The sequence below is a fragment of the Leuresthes tenuis genome, unplaced genomic scaffold (genome assembly GCF_036924035.1).
Source record: "Leuresthes tenuis unplaced genomic scaffold, fLeuTen1.0.hap1 SCAF_16, whole genome shotgun sequence".
Classification (NCBI taxonomy): domain Eukaryota; kingdom Metazoa; phylum Chordata; class Actinopteri; order Atheriniformes; family Atherinopsidae; genus Leuresthes; species Leuresthes tenuis.
In genome coordinates this window covers 73,561-90,002 of record NW_027325370.1, presented here as the reverse complement: position 1 = coordinate 90,002, position 16,442 = coordinate 73,561, and the positions used below count along the sequence as shown (strand labels likewise).

The window sequence follows — 16,442 nt, the reverse complement described above, 5'->3', positions numbered from 1 at the left end:
AAGCTGCTGTGACATCACAGCTTTTTTAAAGCTTCCACGTTCCACCTTTAAACGGTGAAACAATAAGCAGCAGCTCTTCCCGATCTGTAGCTGCTGTAACAGCCTTCAGTTCAGCAGCAGCTCTGTTACACACCTGGATGTTTTTCCTGTAAAGCTACTGATTAACATTGTGAGACTGATTCATTATATTTTATCCTTTTCTCCAAGTTTCTGTTTTTCCCTCATTTCTCTGAGTAAATGCAGACCCGTTATGTTCAGGTTCTGCAGCTCTACGGCCCATTCTGTCAGGCTGTAAGGTCAGTCCGTTAAACATGGCGATATCACCAAGTACTAAGAAGCTTAGCTGCAGCAAACAGCCTCTAAGGCCTGATACAGTCATGTGTTCCAGGAGTAGAATGAGTCTATTTCACAGAGCTGTGTGGCCTTGTTTTTGCTGACATTTTTACTGACTGTAGGACTGTTTCGGTGAGTTTCTCTGCTGAATCTGCTGGTGCGTCTTGTCCTGCCTCCACCTCTGGCCCCCTCTTTACTTTCTTTACCCCCTGAACCAGGGTTTGAATCCCTGCTATGGCTGGTGGGAGGGGGGGGGGGGCAGCCTGTGGCTGTGAAAAAGGCGGTTGTTGTGGTGTGAGGAGCAGTGACGGCTGGCATTAGGAGTGGCTCTGGGAGGCCAGTGATCCCTGACCGGCCTCCTGGGGGCGCTGTGGCCCAATAGTTGGTCTGCGCTGCTCACTGGTCTGAAGGGATTATTCAGTCTGGTCCATTTTCTTCTTTAGCACAAGTTCCTTGTGTTTACCTTGAATTCACAGTGAGTGTGCTGCAGATCAATTAATCAGAGCATTGATCAGCAGCACCTGGCTGCTATTTACCCTCTTAATGGAAGCAGTAAGTTTTTCACACACTGCTGTGTTTTCCCTCTCGATAAGGTAGCTTCTCTTAATGTTTCATGACCTCTTCTGTCCTTCTGAGACGGTAAAGATACAAAAAGAACACATTCACAAACTATTTTAATATGACATGCTGCTGATATCCGTTTCACAGCAACAGACACTTTGCCTCCTGGACCCAGAACCTTCTCAGAGGTTCTGGGTCTGGTTCCAGAACTGCAAACAGCTGCCTTTCCTCCACTGGAACGCTGGCAGTGAGGGTGAAGTGGTTCAGTGACATCACAGCACACCGTTATGTTCAAGGTGTTTAATATAAAACCACAGAATCAAAGAGTCCCATCATCCCTGCTGCCTCCACCTGTCTGCAGCTGGAGTTCAGCCTCCACCTGTCTGCAGCTGGAGCCTGGAGTTCAGCCTCCACCTGTCTGCAGCTGGAGTTCAGCCTCCACCTGTCTGCAGCTGGAGTTCAGCCTCCACCTGTCTGCAGCTGGAGCCTGAGGTTCAGCCTCCACCTGTCTGCAGCTGGAGCCTGAGGTTCAGCCTCCACCTGCAGCTGGAGCCTGAGGTTCAGCCTCCACCTGCAGCTGGAGCCTGAAGTTCAGCCTCCACCTGTCTGCAGCTGGAGCCTGAAGTTCAGCCTCCACCTGTCTGCAGCTGGAGCCTGAAGTTCAGCCTCCACCTGTCTGCAGCTGGAGCCTGAAGTTCAGCCTCCACCTGTCTGCAGCTGGAGCCTGAAGTTCAGCCTCCACCTGTCTGCAGCTGGAGCCTGAGGTTCAGCCTCCACCTGTCTGCAGCTGGAGCCTCAGGTTCAGCCTCAGGTTCAGCTGCAGGTGGAGCCTGAAGTTCAGCCTCCACCTGCAGCTGGAGCCTCAGGTTCAGCCTCCACCTGCAGCTGGAGCCTCAGGTTCAGCCTCCACCTGCAGCTGGAGCCTGAAGTTCAGCCTCCACCTGCAGCTGGAGCCTGAGGTTCAGCCTCCACCTGTCTGCAGCTGGAGCCTCAGGTTCAGCCTCCACCTGCAGCTGGAGCCTGAGGTTCAGCCTCCACCTGTCTGCAGCTGGAGCCTCAGGTTCAGCCTCCACCTGCAGCTGGAGCCTCAGGTTCAGCCTCCACCTGCAGCTGGAGCCTGAAGTTCAGCCTCCACCTGCAGCTGGAGCCTGAGGTTCAGCCTCCACCTGCAGCTGGAGCCTCAGGTTCAGCCTCCACCTGCAGCTGGAGCCTCAGGTTCAGCCTCCACCTGCAGCTGGAGCCTGAAGTTCAGCCTCCACCTGCAGCTGGAGCCTCAGGTTCAGCCTCCACCTGCAGCTGGAGCCTCAGGTTCAGCCTCCACCTGCAGCTGGAGCCTGAAGTTCAGCCTCCACCTGCAGCTGGAGCCTGAGGTTCAGCCTCCACCTGCAGCTGGAGCCTCAGGTTCAGCCTCCACCTGCAGCTGGAGCCTCAGGTTCAGCCTCCACCTGCAGCTGGAGCCTGAAGTTCAGCCTCCACCTGCAGCTGGAGCCTCAGGTTCAGCCTCCACCTGCAGCTGGAGCCTCAGGTTCAGCCTCCACCTGCAGCTGGAGCCTGAAGTTCAGCCTCCACCTGCAGCTGGAGCCTGAGGTTCAGCCTCCACCTGTCTGCAGCTGGAGCCTCAGGTTCAGTTGCTCTTCATCTTCCTCATCACTTCTTCTTCCTGACAACTGTCCAGCCATCCTCCTCCTCCTGAGCCGGAGCAGTCCTACTGACCGACGGACCGGACGCTTCACACTCCATCACCTGCACACAGACAAACACACAGAACTCTGATCAGAACCTGTGGCCATGGTTCTGTTCCTGTGATCAGAACCTGTGGCCATGGTTCTGTTCCTGTGATCAGAACCTGTGGCCATGGTTCTGTTCCTGTGATCAGAACCTGTGGCCATGGTTCTGTTCCGGACTCAAACTGTCAGCTTTTTCACAGCTGCTGACCATCAGCTTCAATGCTCCGTTATTAAGTTATTAAAGTCATGTAGACGCCTTAATCTGACCAAGGATCGGATTCAGACCTGAGATAACTCGATCCAAACGTGCACTGAACGTGCACTGAACGTGCACTGAACGTGCACTGAACGTGCACTGACGATATTCCTGTTGCTGCCGTCAGAAAGACAGAAACAAGGCGATGGAGACCGTTGTGCATCTCTGTTCCATAACCAGCTCATCACAGATGGAGAGGGACGCAGCTTCATCTCGCTCTGCGTTCGCCATCTTTCTGAATGCCTGAGTTTGTTGCTGTTGGCGGTGAAGACGCCAACAGGAAGTGGCTCTATTAGCGATAGCTGAAATGGGGACAGCGCCACCTATGGTACCGGGGTATGACCTGCTTTGTGCCAGTGATTCCATTCATTCAGCGCCATATATCCAAGGATAATTACCCTCAGATAAGGACCCAACTGTAGCTCCAGTTAATCTCAGCATGAGGACCCCCTGAGGGCTGCATGGTAGGAGCTGGAAGGTGATACCTGAGACCACCTCCTCTGTTCAGAGATCCAGTTAAACACAGACAATCAGACAAAACTTTAACTGAACAAAAACTATTAAATGTGGTTTGCTGAATATTAGATCTCTCCCTTTGAAGTCTCTGTTAGTGAATGATTTGATTTGTGATCATCATATTGATATATTTAGTCTTACAGAAACCTGGCTGCAGCAGGAGGATCATGTTAGCATTAATGAATCAACTCCCTCTGACTATTTAAATGTTCATGTTCCTAGAACCACAGGCAGAGGAGGAGGAGTGGCAGCTATCTTCAGATCAGGGTTACTAATCAGTCCTAGACCCAAGATTAGTTTTAGCTCTTTTGAATCTCTGATTCTCAGTTTTTCCCAAAGTGGAAATCACAGAAACCTCTTGTGTTTGTTGTTGTGTATCGTCCACCTGGCCCTTATTCTGAGTTTCTCTCTGAATTCTCAGAGTTTTTATCCCAGTTAGTGCTGAGTACAGATAAAGTCATTGTAGTGGGTGACTTTAATATTCATGTAGATGTTGAAAATGACAGCCTAAATATTAACTTTAATTCTATATTAGACTCTATTGGATTTTCTCAAAGTGTTCACAGACCTACTCACTGCCTTAATCATACCCTTGACCTTTGACTTATGGCATTGAGAGTGAACAGTTAACAGTGTTCCCTCATAACCCTGTCTTGTCTGACCATTTTTTAATAACTTTTGAATTTACATTACTTGACTTTACGGTTTCTGAGAAGAATTCTACATATAGAAGGTGTCTGTCAGAGAATGCTGTAACCAGATTTAAAGAGTTGATTTCATCATCCTTTTCTTCACTGCCATGTGCAGATATGACAGAGGATGGCTACCTAAATTTTACTCCAGTAGAACTTGACTCTCTTGTTGACAGCACTACAGCTTCAATGCGTCCAACACTGGACAATGTTGCCCCTCTGAAAAGGAAGGTAATCAGTCAGAAGAGGTTGGCTCCTTGGTATAATTCACAGCTGCTTTAAAGCAGACTGAAGAAAGCTGGAGAGACAGTGGCGTTCCTCTAATTTAGAAGAGTCTCAATTAGTCTGGAAAGATAGTTTAATAACGTATAAGAAAGCACTTCGTAAAGCTAGAACTGCTTATTATTCATCATTGATAGAAGAGAATAAGAATAATCCCAGGTTTCTTTTCAGCGCTGCTGCCAGGCTGACAAAGAGTCCGAGCTCTGTTGAGCCATGTATTCCTTTAACTCTCAGCAGTGATGATTTCATGAGATTCTTCATCAATAAAACTGTTTCTATCAGAGAGAAGATTAATGGAATCCTTCCCATTATTATCACTGATGTATCATCAAGTGCAGCAGCTTTAGAAGTATCTTTAGAACCTGATTTGTATTTAGACGGCTTCTGTCCAGTTGATCTCTCTGAGCTAACAACAGCAATAGTCTCTTCTAAACCATCAACTTGTATGTTAGACCCAATCCCAACCAGACTGTTCAAGGAGGTTTTCCCCTTAATTAATTAAATGGATTCTAATTGGGCTGTATCTTTGAAGAGTCTTGAAATGACATTTGTTCTAATAATGCGCTTTATAAATAAAACTGATTTGAATGGAGGTTCTGGTTATCCCATAAAGCTGTTGTACGACACTCAGTCTGAGGAGGACTCCCTAATAAACACGTTAGTTTGCACTTTGGAAAGAGCCCCTTCGGCGCCGGAGGACAAAAAGCTGCAGGAACCAACTGGGCTTTAATGTGAGAGGCACGGCGCAGTGAACTGACCAATCAGAGCTGCGTGTGGCAGGTGAGGCATACCTGCGCTCCGCTGGCCGTCTCTGCGTCAGACTGTGGGGGAGCCATGACCTGCGCTCTCTGCGCCTTGCTGAGCCTCAGAGAGCTGATGGCGTGTTGGAGCTGCTGCAGCGAGCCGTGCCGCCACTGAGCGAACATCTGGAGCAGAGCGAGGGACACCTGCACACACACACACACACACACACACACACACACACACACACACACACACACACACACACACACACACACACACACACACACACACACACACACACACACACACACACAGAGACACACACACACACACACACACACAGACACACAGAGACACACACAGAGACACACACACACACACACACACACAGACACACACAGAGACACACACACAGACACACAGAGACACACACACACACACACACACACACACAGAGACACACACACAGACACACACACACACACACACACACAGAGACACACACACACACACACACACACACACACACAGACACACACAGACACACACAGACACACACACACACACACACACACACACAGAGACACACACAGAGACACACACACACACACACAGACACACACACACACACACACACACACACACACACACACACACACACACACACACACACACACACACACACACACACACACACACACACACACAAACACACACACAGAGACACACACACACAGAGACACACACACAGACACACAGAGACACACACACACACACACACACACACACAGAGACACACACACAGACACACACACACACACACACACACACACACACAGAGACACACACACACACACACACACACACACACACAGACACACACACACACACACACACACACACACAGAGACACACACAGAGACACACACACACACACACAGACACACACACACACACACACACACACACACACACACACACACACACACACACACACACACACACACACACACACACACACACACACACACACACACACACACACACACACACACACACACACACACACACACACACACACACACACACACACACACACGCAGCTTTTAGCTGGCAGAGCTCACAGCTCTGGGCGGTGACCTCATGGACTGCAGCACAGCAGCTGTACCTGAGGTAAACTCCCGTCTTCCACCACGGTGTCAAACTCCTGGTCCATCAGCTCGGTGATGAAGTCTTCGACCTCATACTGCTGCAGGTCAGCTGACCACAGACAGATCAGAACAGCAGAGTGAAGCAGAACCGTCTCACAGGAAGATATATACATACATATATATATACATATATATATATATATATATATATGTATATATTTAATTATAGCAAAGTACAAAGAAGCATATTCAAATTCAAATTACAAAATGTGTTCCTTTCAGAACTGAGCGACAGAACATCAATTCAAAGTAAAGCAATGACAATAAATAAAATAAATATTTAAATAAATAAAATAATTAAAGGGGATCAATCAAAAGTAAAGGTTGACAAACCGTGATAAAGTGGCTTTGCTGTGAGACGTATTGCATCACTTCCTGTTGCCTTGTGTGTGCTCTGTGACGTTTCTTCCTCCTCTTAGACTAATAATCAGCTTATTTCTCCCTATAATTTACACATTAGCATTAGCCTGTTAGCATAGTTAGCTCTATCCCATACTTATTCTAACGCTCACTCTCACAGAGCTTCAGTTGAGTTTAGTATTCAGGATGAGTTTTTTAGTGTTATTAATCCTGGTTTCATTGTAGGTATCATGAACTTCTTCTTAAAACATTCCCCAATGGAATAACATTAAAGTTCTTTGATATCTTGCCAGAAAAACTTTTTCCAGTTCCCACATTTCAACTCCAGAATCACACATCTCAACTAAATCAGTACTGAGAGGAGGAAGGCGGTTTTTTCTTTTCTCAAAAAGACCAATGGCCTTTCTCCCATTCCCCGGACATTTATTAAAGCAGATCAACACCTGCTGATTCCTTTGATCCAATAAACAGACTCTCGTCTCCCCACTGATTCCCCCGGAAGGAGCAGTCTGCAGCACTTCAATGGCTTTGAAGAAAAGTGCAACGTGCTTTTCGTCCTTCACAAAACAGGAAAATAGCTTTCGCTGCACATTGTCTCTGAGCCCCTTGTGTTCAGTGAAACTAAAGATGAGTCAGAGTTTGAACAGACCGCCTGCTGGGAACCGTCAAAGCAGTGTAAACGTTAAGGAACCATTTAACAAAAGGTTTTAAACCCGTCTCCTCCTGAGATAAGGACCAGAGAGCTTCTCTCACCAGTCTGTCCTCCATGAACCTGATTCCTGCTCCAGTGCAGACGCTGGACTCCTTCCTTACTTTCCAGAAGGCGTCTCTGTGCTGGCGTCTTGTAAACTGGATGATTTGTTGGGTCTTGTTCTCCGTCTACCTGCCGATCCGATGAACTATGTCCACAATGTCCTCCATGTTTCTGCCATCCAGGGGCTGTGTTCAGTAGTTGAATCACGTCTTTCCTGGTGTCTTCGTTCATCTTTTCTTTCATTCCTCTGATTCTCTGTCTTGCTCACATGCTTTTTCCTTGATCTCATTACCTGCTTTCAGGTGCTCCACTTCTCTTCCAGCACCGAGACTCACTGCCTATCATCGCACATTCTGTTTTAACTGCACGCTGTGGATCGATTGCTGCAAGAATTGAGTTTGAAACTTGGTCTTCATTTGGTTTTGATAGTTTTTGAGTATGAGCTCCTTTGGACGGGGCGGAAGGACAGGACTCCTCTCACAGCTGTTGTCAGTGTGCATTAAAGGCTGTGAAGTATACCTTCAGCCCTTCAGTTGGGAGCGTGATGAAAAGTTCTTTTTAGGCTCTTGCTGAGCCTAAAACGGTCGTTTTTACAGAAAGAACAACTTACAAACTTTGCAGTATCCGTTCAGAGGGGAAATCCTTTCAAAAGCAGGAGTTTGGAGGAGTTTAGTGTGAGAGTTTGTATCAGTCCGCCATCTTGGAACTCAAAGGCTGCGTCTCTGAAGAAAACAATAGTAATAAATCCCTTGGTGTGAATAATTCACACCGAAGGACGTCACCATTACAGATGTTCTTGGTGTGATTATTTTCACAGAAATAATGGGGATAATATGATTTTCCCGATTATTTTTGCATTAATTAATTTCACACGAACACTCCTTATCGGTCTTATTTTGATTCATTTCCCTGTTCTGCAGTCGGCTGTTGAGCTGCTGGACCTGCAGCCAGTGAATAAGAAAAGAGGAAATAAATTTAAAACATCCAAATAGAAATATTAGTGATTCTATGCAAATATTTAAAGTGTTTTATAGGAGCAAATATTAATCCTCAGGGGGAATATACACTAAATCTTTAAGCTATTAAAATCATTTGTTTGTTTGATCTTATGTGGCCAGATAAAAAATGTATCTATTATTTTGGCCCTTTAATTTTATTTTTAAATTACATTGCCACAAATAAATTAATCTAAATGAAAGGGACATCCCATAGTGGTTTTACTGCTTTTTGCTCAATACAGAAAGCAAAAGGAGGTAATGATGAATGTTCACTGACTGAGAACCTTTAGATTATATAACTTTTTCTTATTCAGGCAGTTATTAATCTGTTTGGTGACTTCCTGTGAGACGCGTTCGGCTTTATTAACGTTACATTAATGTTTGCCAAACCATTAACGGCAAATGGCACGATAAGTATGTTCTACCAGTTTATTGTTGTGTTGGGTAAACATTGATTTAACCCAGTTACTATTTACTGAAGTTTGGGTCCAACGCTGAGTGGCTGTCCCGCAGGTGGGAAACATATCGGACATATTGCTCAGGTCTCACACTTCGGCGGGTCGCCTTCCACAATTACATCCTGGTCAAAATAAATCCTCCACGGCTGACTTTGAGCGTTTTTTCGGAGGGAATAGCCCTTCCTCTCCGTGCTTTACCTGCTGTGGGGCTGGGATCCCTCCGTCTGCAACCGGACGGACCCAAAAGCAACACAAGCGGCTGTTGTGTAGCTCTGTGTTCATTCCGAGTTGCGCTGATGTACCGATATGTTCCAGCTGAATCTTTACTGGAAATTAACTCCATTTAGGAAACGTTAACTAACTGAGTATTAACTATAGTAGTAACGATTAACTAATCTTAATATCGCAATTAATTGTGAAAACAGGTAATCGTGACATCCCTATTCACACCTGAGTCTGAGGAGAATGTTGTTACCCTAGTTACTCACCGTTGTCATGGAAATACTGTTGAACAGCATCCACCATCCAATCCGCTTTCTGCTGGCCGTACACGCCCCCAAAGCCGTTATCCACAGCGATCTGACAAACACACAAACAGCTGATGACGGAACTCAACCTTTCTGCTTCATAATGAGAAGCGACTGCAGCTGTCAGACCACACTGGACCAGCAGCAGAACCACGAGTTTACCAGCAGAACCACGAGTTTACCAGCAGAACCACGAGTTTACCAGCAGAACCACGAGTTTACCAGCAGAACCACGAGTTTACCAGCAGAACCACGAGTTTACCTGTAGGTTACCACCTGATGTCATACTGGCTGAACAGATCAGTCCTGACCCGGAGACTGAGATTAACTATGGTTCTACAGAAGAAACTATTTTTATACTGTGTGACGTCTTCCTCTCATTGGTCAGTTTTATCTCAAATATGGAAGAAGCAGAAATTCATAACAGAGTAACCAAACACCTGTAAAACCCGAACCTGCTCCCACTCTCATCCGGTTCTGTTTATGTTTCTGGTTCCAACTTTACTTTAAATTCTGAACCCTGCTTCAGTCTAATAATCAATAATCACCTCTCGTCTCACCTGGCTCCATGGTTACCACGTGACTTTCACTGACCATAGAACCGTTTCTCTAACAGAACCTTCATTTCACTTCAGTCGGAAGCGGTCTCGGTTCCCATGAAAGTTCGGCTCGGATCAAACTAAGGACAGGCGCGGAGACAGATTAATATTTGTCTAATCAGCTGACTGACAAACTGAACAGAACCGGAAGTTTATCGATCACTCTGATTAGCGGGTATCTATGAAGCCTTTTAGCATTAGCCTGTTAGCATCAACCCGCAGCCACGCGATCACTTGTCCGTGTACCTGTCTTTCTGTCATGGGGACCGTCAGACCCGCTCAGCTGGGCCTGGTTCTGGTGCTCACCTGCAGAACCGGCCAAGTGTGAAGAACCGCTCTGACTCCCTCCTTAAAGAGCTCACGTGAAGCCGCGGATGCCGCCATGTTGGATGTTACAGACAGAACCAGCCGCTCGCAGAAACAATCACGTGATCAGACAGAAGCAGCTGATCGGGATCCGGGTTCTGATCCAGTAAAAACCCGCTGAAACTTCGTGAGTTCATCCATCATCTGCCGCTTCTCCGGGGATCGGGTCGCGGGGGCAGCAGCTTGAGCAGAGAAGCCCAGACTGTCCCCGGCCACTTCCTCCAGCTCTTCCGGGGGGACCCCGAGGCGTTCCCAGGCCAGCCGAGAGACAGAGTCTCTCCAAGTGTCCTGGGTCTTCCCCGGGGTCTCCTCCCCGTGGGACGTGCCTGGACACCTCACCAGGGATCCTAAGCAGATGCTCGAGCCATCTCATCTGGCTCCTCTGTTCGGTCTCTGCACGACCGGTGTCAGAATTTGGTCTTTATTCCCGGCAGTAAGTCGGATGTGTTTCCCGCGAGGGTTGGACTCCGTCAGGGCTGCCGTTTGTCAGGTGGAGCAAGGGCGTTGAGGGGCTCCAGTTTGGCGACCTTCATGAGTTCAGTTAATATAAAAAATGAATAATGTTTAGATCAGAACCTGGAGCAGCCGGGCCGGTTAGGGAGCGATCAGACCCGCCCTGCAGGGAGTAGTGGCTCAACAAATCAAACTAACATTTATTTATTTGTTTCATTATTAGTAATATTATTATTTTATGTTTGGAAATACAGACTGAGCTCAGGCAGTAACCTTTAGGAATAAAATTAAATAAATGAGAAGTTCTAATCACACAATAAATAGATTTTGTTTTATGTTTCTGCCTTATTAGACTGAATCATCATTGTAACTATGAATCATATTAAAAACAGTAGTTGGATATTTAACAAACTGTTAGTCCAAACAGAGAAACGGTCCTTATCGACCTTCTTTCAAGAGAACAAATCCTGCTGATGAAATCTGGAAAGTTGAGTCATTAAGAAACATAAAAGTCACATTTTAATAGAAAAATCTATTCCACCAAACTTATCAAATTAAATGTAGGAATATGTTCTTTTGGATCTCTGCTGTTAGATCTCATCAGAACTCTGGCTGCAGGGTTTTGGATCAGCTGGAGGCTTTTCAGAGAATCTGTGGGACAGAACAATAATAAGGAATTACAGTAGTTCAGTCCTGAAGGAACAGATGCATGGAGCAGTTTCTCTGCATCACTCTGAGACAGGATGGTCCTGATTTATTACGAAGGTGAAAGAAGGCAGAAACCTGTTTTATATGAGAGTCAAAGAACAGATCCTGGTCAGAAATAACTCCAAGGTTCCTCACTGTAGGACTAGAAGCCAAAGAAATACCATCTAGAGTAACTATATAACTAGACAATTTCTCCCTGAAGCACTCAGGTCCAAAAAGAACAACTTCAGTTTTGTCTGAGTTTAGAAGCAGAAAGTTCTGAGTCATCCAGGTCTTTATGTCTTTAAGACAGGCTTGTAGTCTGACCAACCTGTTGGTTTCATCTGGTTTCATAGATAAGTACAGCTGAGTATCATCAGCATAGCAATGGAAATTTATGCCATGCTGTCTGATAATGTTACCTAATGGAAGCATGTATAAAGTAAAAAGAATCGGTCCAAGCACAGAACCCTGAGGAACTCCATGACTTACTCTGGTGTGTGAGGAAGATTCTTCATTTACAAGAACAAACTGGAATCTATCAGATAAATATGACTTAAACCAGCCTAATGCAGTTCCTTTAATCCTTCAGTTATCAGGCCCCTAAAAGCAGAATGGGAGGCAGAGCCTTCAGTTATCGGGCCCCTAAAAGCAGAATGGGAGGCAGAGCCTTCAGTTATCAGGCCCCTAAAAGCAGAATGGGAGGCAGAGCCTTCAGTTATCGGGCCCCTAAAAGCAGAATGGGAGGCAGAGCCTTCAGTTATCAGGCCCCTAAAAGCAGAATGGGAGGCAGAGCCTTCAGTTATCAGGCCCCTAAAAGCAGAATGGGAGGCAGAGCCTTCAGTTATCAGGCCCCTAAAAGCAGAATGGGAGGCAGAGCCTTCAGTTATCAGGCCCCTAAAAGCAGAATGGGAGGCAGAGCCTTCAGTTATCAGGCCCCTAAAAGCAGAATGGGAGGGAGAGCCTTCAGTTATCAGGCCCCTAAAAGCAGAATGGGAGGCAGAGCCTTCAGTTATCAGGCCCCTAAAAGCAGAATGGGAGGCAGAGCCTTCAGTTATCAGGCCCCTAAAAGTAGAATGGGAGGCAGAGCCTTCAGTTATCAGGCCCCTAAAAGTAGAATGGGAGGCAGAGCCTTCAGTTATCAGGCCCCTAAAAGCAGAATGGGAGGCAGAGCCTTCAGTTATCAGGCCCCTAAAAGCAGAATGGGAGGCAGAGCCTTCAGTTATCAGGCCCCTAAAAGTAGAATGGGAGGCAGAGCCTTCAGTTATCAGGCCCCTAAAAGCAGAATGGGAGGCAGAGCCTTCAGTTATCAGGCCCCTAAAAGTAGAATGGGAGGCAGAGCCTTCAGTTATCAGGCCCCTAAAAGCAGAATGGGAGGCAGAGCCTTCAGTTATCAGGCCCCTAAAAGCAGAATGGGAGGCAGAGCCTTCAGTTATCAGGCCCCTCTCTGTGGAACCAGCTGCCAGTTTGGCTTCAGGAAGCAGACACCCTCTCTACCTTTAAGATCAGGCTGAAACTTTCCTTTCTGATAAAGCTTATAGTGAGGCATGGCTCAGGTGAGCCTGAAACATCCCATAGTTCTGCTGCTATAGGCTTAGACTGCTGGGGGACCTCATCTGTCACACCTTTCCTCACTTTGCTCTCTTTTTCCCCCTGTTTAATTTCTCAATTGATATTATGTCCATGTGACATTATTGTGGTTATTAACTTGTGTTTCCCTGTTCCAGCAGGTATCCTTTGAATGGTGTTATGGTGTTTTCCCCCCCTCTTTTCCCTCTTTTCTGTCTTCTCAAACCCCAGCTGGTCGAGGCGGAGGGCCACCCTTCCTGGTTCTGGTTCTGCCAGAGGTTTCTTCCTGGTTCTGGTTCTGCCAGAGGTTTCTTCCTGGTTCTGGTTCTGCCAGAGGTTTCTTCCTGGTTCTGGTTCTCTTGTGGAATAAGCTGCCAGTAAATGTCCGGGAAGCAGACACCCTTTTCACTTTTAAGATTAGGCTTTAAACTTTCCTTTTTGATAAAGCTTATAGTTTGGGATGACTGGACCCGTTCTGCCAGAGGAAATTATTTTTGAATTGGCTCTATATGAATTAATTGGATTATTTTTAAATTAATTATTTTAATTTAATTGGATTATGATTACAATGAATTGAATTCCAATTAGCTTGAATTGGACTTTATTATTCAAGTGCCTTGAGATGACATTTGTTGTAATTTGTAATTGAAATAAAACCGAAAGTGAAACAGAACTGTCGCCTGTTTATGAACCCAAATGGACTGAAAGTACCCCTCCCCCCACCTTTCTTGCTTCTTGTGTCTAAGGACATTCTCTGGATTCCCTCTGTGATGATACTCACACCTGGACCCGGATCACTCGCTCACACCTGGACCCGGATCACTCACACCTGGACCCGGATCACTCACACCTGGACCCGGATCACTCACTCACACCTGGACCCGGATCACTCGCTCACACCTGGACCCGGATCACTCGCTCAGACCTGGACCCGGATCACTCACACCTGGACCCGGATCACTCACACCTGGACCCGGATCACTCACACCTGGACCCGGATCACTCACACCTGGACCCGGATCACTCACTCACACCTGGACCCGGATCACTCACACCTGGACCCGGATCACTCACTCAGACCTGGACCCGGATCACTCGCTCACTCCTGGACCCGGATCACTCACTCAGACCTGGACCCGGATCACTGACTCAGACCTGGACCCGGATCACTGACTCAGACCTGGACCCGGATCACTCGCTCACACCTGGACCCGGATCACTCGCTCAGACCTGGACCCGGATCACTCGCTCAGACCTGGACCCGGATCACTCACTCAGACCTGGACCCGGATCACTCGCTCAGACCTGGACCCGGATCACTCACTCAGACCTGGACCCGGATCACTCGCTCACTCCTGGACCCGGATCACTCACACCTGGACCCGGATCACTCGCTCACACCTGGACCCGGATCACTCGCTCACACCTGGACCCGGATCACTCGCTCAGACCTGGACCCGGATCACTCGCTCAGACCTGGACCCGGATCACTCACTCAGACCTGGACCCGGATCACTCGCTCAGACCTGGACCCGGATCACTCACTCAGACCTGGACCCGGATCACTCGCTCACTCCTGGACCCGGATCACTCACACCTGGACCCGGATCACTCGCTCACACCTGGACCCGGATCACTCGCTCACACCTGGACCCGGATCACTCGCTCAGACCTGGACCCGGATCACTCACTCAGACCTGGACCCGGATCACTCGCTCACTCCTGGACCCGGATCACTCACACCTGGACCCGGATCACTCACACCTGGACCCGGATCACTCGCTCACACCTGGACCCGGATCACTCACTCAGACCTGGACCCGGATCACTCGCTCACACCTGGACCCGGATCACTCGCTCAGACCTGGACCCGGATCACTCGCTCACTCCTGGACCCGGATCACTCGCTCACACCTGGACCCGGATCACTCGCTCAGACCTGGACCCGGATCACTCACTCAGACCTGGACCCGGATCACTCACACCTGGACCCGGATCACTCGGTCAGACCTGGACCCGGATCACTCGCTCACACCTGGACCCGGATCACTCGCTCACACCTGGACCCGGATCACTCGCTCACACCTGGACCCGGATCACTGACTCAGACCTGGACCCGGATCACTCGGTCAGACCCGGATCTCACGGCTGTATCGTGATGCATTTGGACTCAAACGTCCGTTCCAACAATCATGAAGTTCTGTGAAAAGAAACAACTCAGAACCGGATGGTCATTTTTAATGAGCTGATAATCAATAACACTGATCACAGACTTCCTTTAAACGTGTGGATGATGTCATCATAAACAACATTACAGTGAGGCAAGTGAAGTTGAACAAACTGAATATCTTTAGCAACAGAAGAAGAGGAATTACAACTGCAACACCGACTCATGGCCCGGTCCAACTGCGTGTTCAGAACCTTCAGGGCCCGGTCCAACTGCGTGTTCAGAACCTTCATGGCCCGGTCCAACTGCGTGTTCAGAACCTTCCTGACGGAGTGAAATGAGCTGGAAGTGTGTGAGCGGCAGCCATGATCAGAGCTGAAGGAAAGGAGCTCCAACGCTTCCTCAATGATCTCCTGTAGGAAACACCGGCCCGTCCTTTATGAGAGGAAGGAGCTCATGCTGTCCCAGAATGCCTTGCAGCTGCAGCTTTTATAGCGACGCTACGTTATTTTCATCCAGTCGCACTAACTGTGATTCATAAATATGAGGACAGGAGGATGAGCAGCCTGTGACAGCACTATATTTACCTTTTTATCTTTATTTTTCACTTCCAAACTCTGATAATAAAGTAATGTTCTATATGAGTTATGATATTAAATATGTATGAGATAGCCTCTGTGTAGCAGTTGGATGAGATTGCTTTAATTAAGTATCTAAAGCATCTAATGTGCTGATGTTAGCAGTCGGTCTGTCACATATCCGCAGAGACTTAGAGCTCTCAGGGGGTGATGAAAAGCTCCAGGGGAAAAGGTGAGTCAGTCAGGTGACCAGAGGAGGTCAAACTGGATCTTTCTTATTGTGGAGTGAAAAATCTGGTTCAGACAGGAAGTGATCTGGTGTTCAGCTGCAGGTGTAAAGTCACATGACGTCTCCTCACTTGAGTCCACCTGTTACACACAATGCCTTCATCTTATATGTCGTAATATTTGGAATTCGTGATTTTTATGACTCAGCAGCTCGTTTCAGCCAATCAGATGTGTATTTGTCGTCATGACAACACTCCAAACTCCAAGTTGACACCATAAGTCTGTTGTCATGACGACAATTCTCAGCAAGCACTTCCTGTCTGACGAGAAGGATTTACAAATTCAAACTCAGAGGACGTTCATATGGAGACCTGGT

The 16,442-nt window shown here is 47.5% G+C and overlaps 1 protein-coding gene across 1 annotated transcript; it reads right to left on the bottom strand.

Moving 5' to 3' along the window:
- Positions 1–1,074: 1,074 nt before the first annotated feature.
- tsr2 (TSR2 ribosome maturation factor) lies at positions 1,075–10,597 on the bottom strand. The gene is made up of 6 exons (XM_072367750.1): positions 10,325–10,597; positions 9,381–9,471; positions 6,280–6,371; positions 5,159–5,314; positions 2,495–2,637; positions 1,075–1,245 (listed from the first exon to the last, which is right to left on the bottom strand). Exons 1-5 carry the CDS (start codon positions 10,400–10,402, stop codon positions 2,542–2,544), a joined length of 513 nt encoding a protein of 170 aa, XP_072223851.1. The 5' UTR covers positions 10,403–10,597; the 3' UTR covers positions 1,075–1,245; positions 2,495–2,541.
- Between the last annotated feature and the right edge of the window lie 5,845 nt (positions 10,598–16,442).

Coding starts and splice junctions, on each gene's coding strand:
- tsr2 (XM_072367750.1), bottom strand. CDS start 10,402: ATGGCGGCATCCGCGGCTTCACGTGAGCTCTTTAAGGAGGGAGTCAGA. Junction 9,472..10,324: donor ACACTTGGCCGGTTCTGCAG/GTGAGCACCAGA, acceptor TGTGTTTGTCAG/ATCGCTGTGGATAACGGCTT. Junction 6,372..9,380: donor ACAGTATTTCCATGACAACG/GTGAGTAACTAG, acceptor GTCTGTGGTCAG/CTGACCTGCAGCAGTATGAG.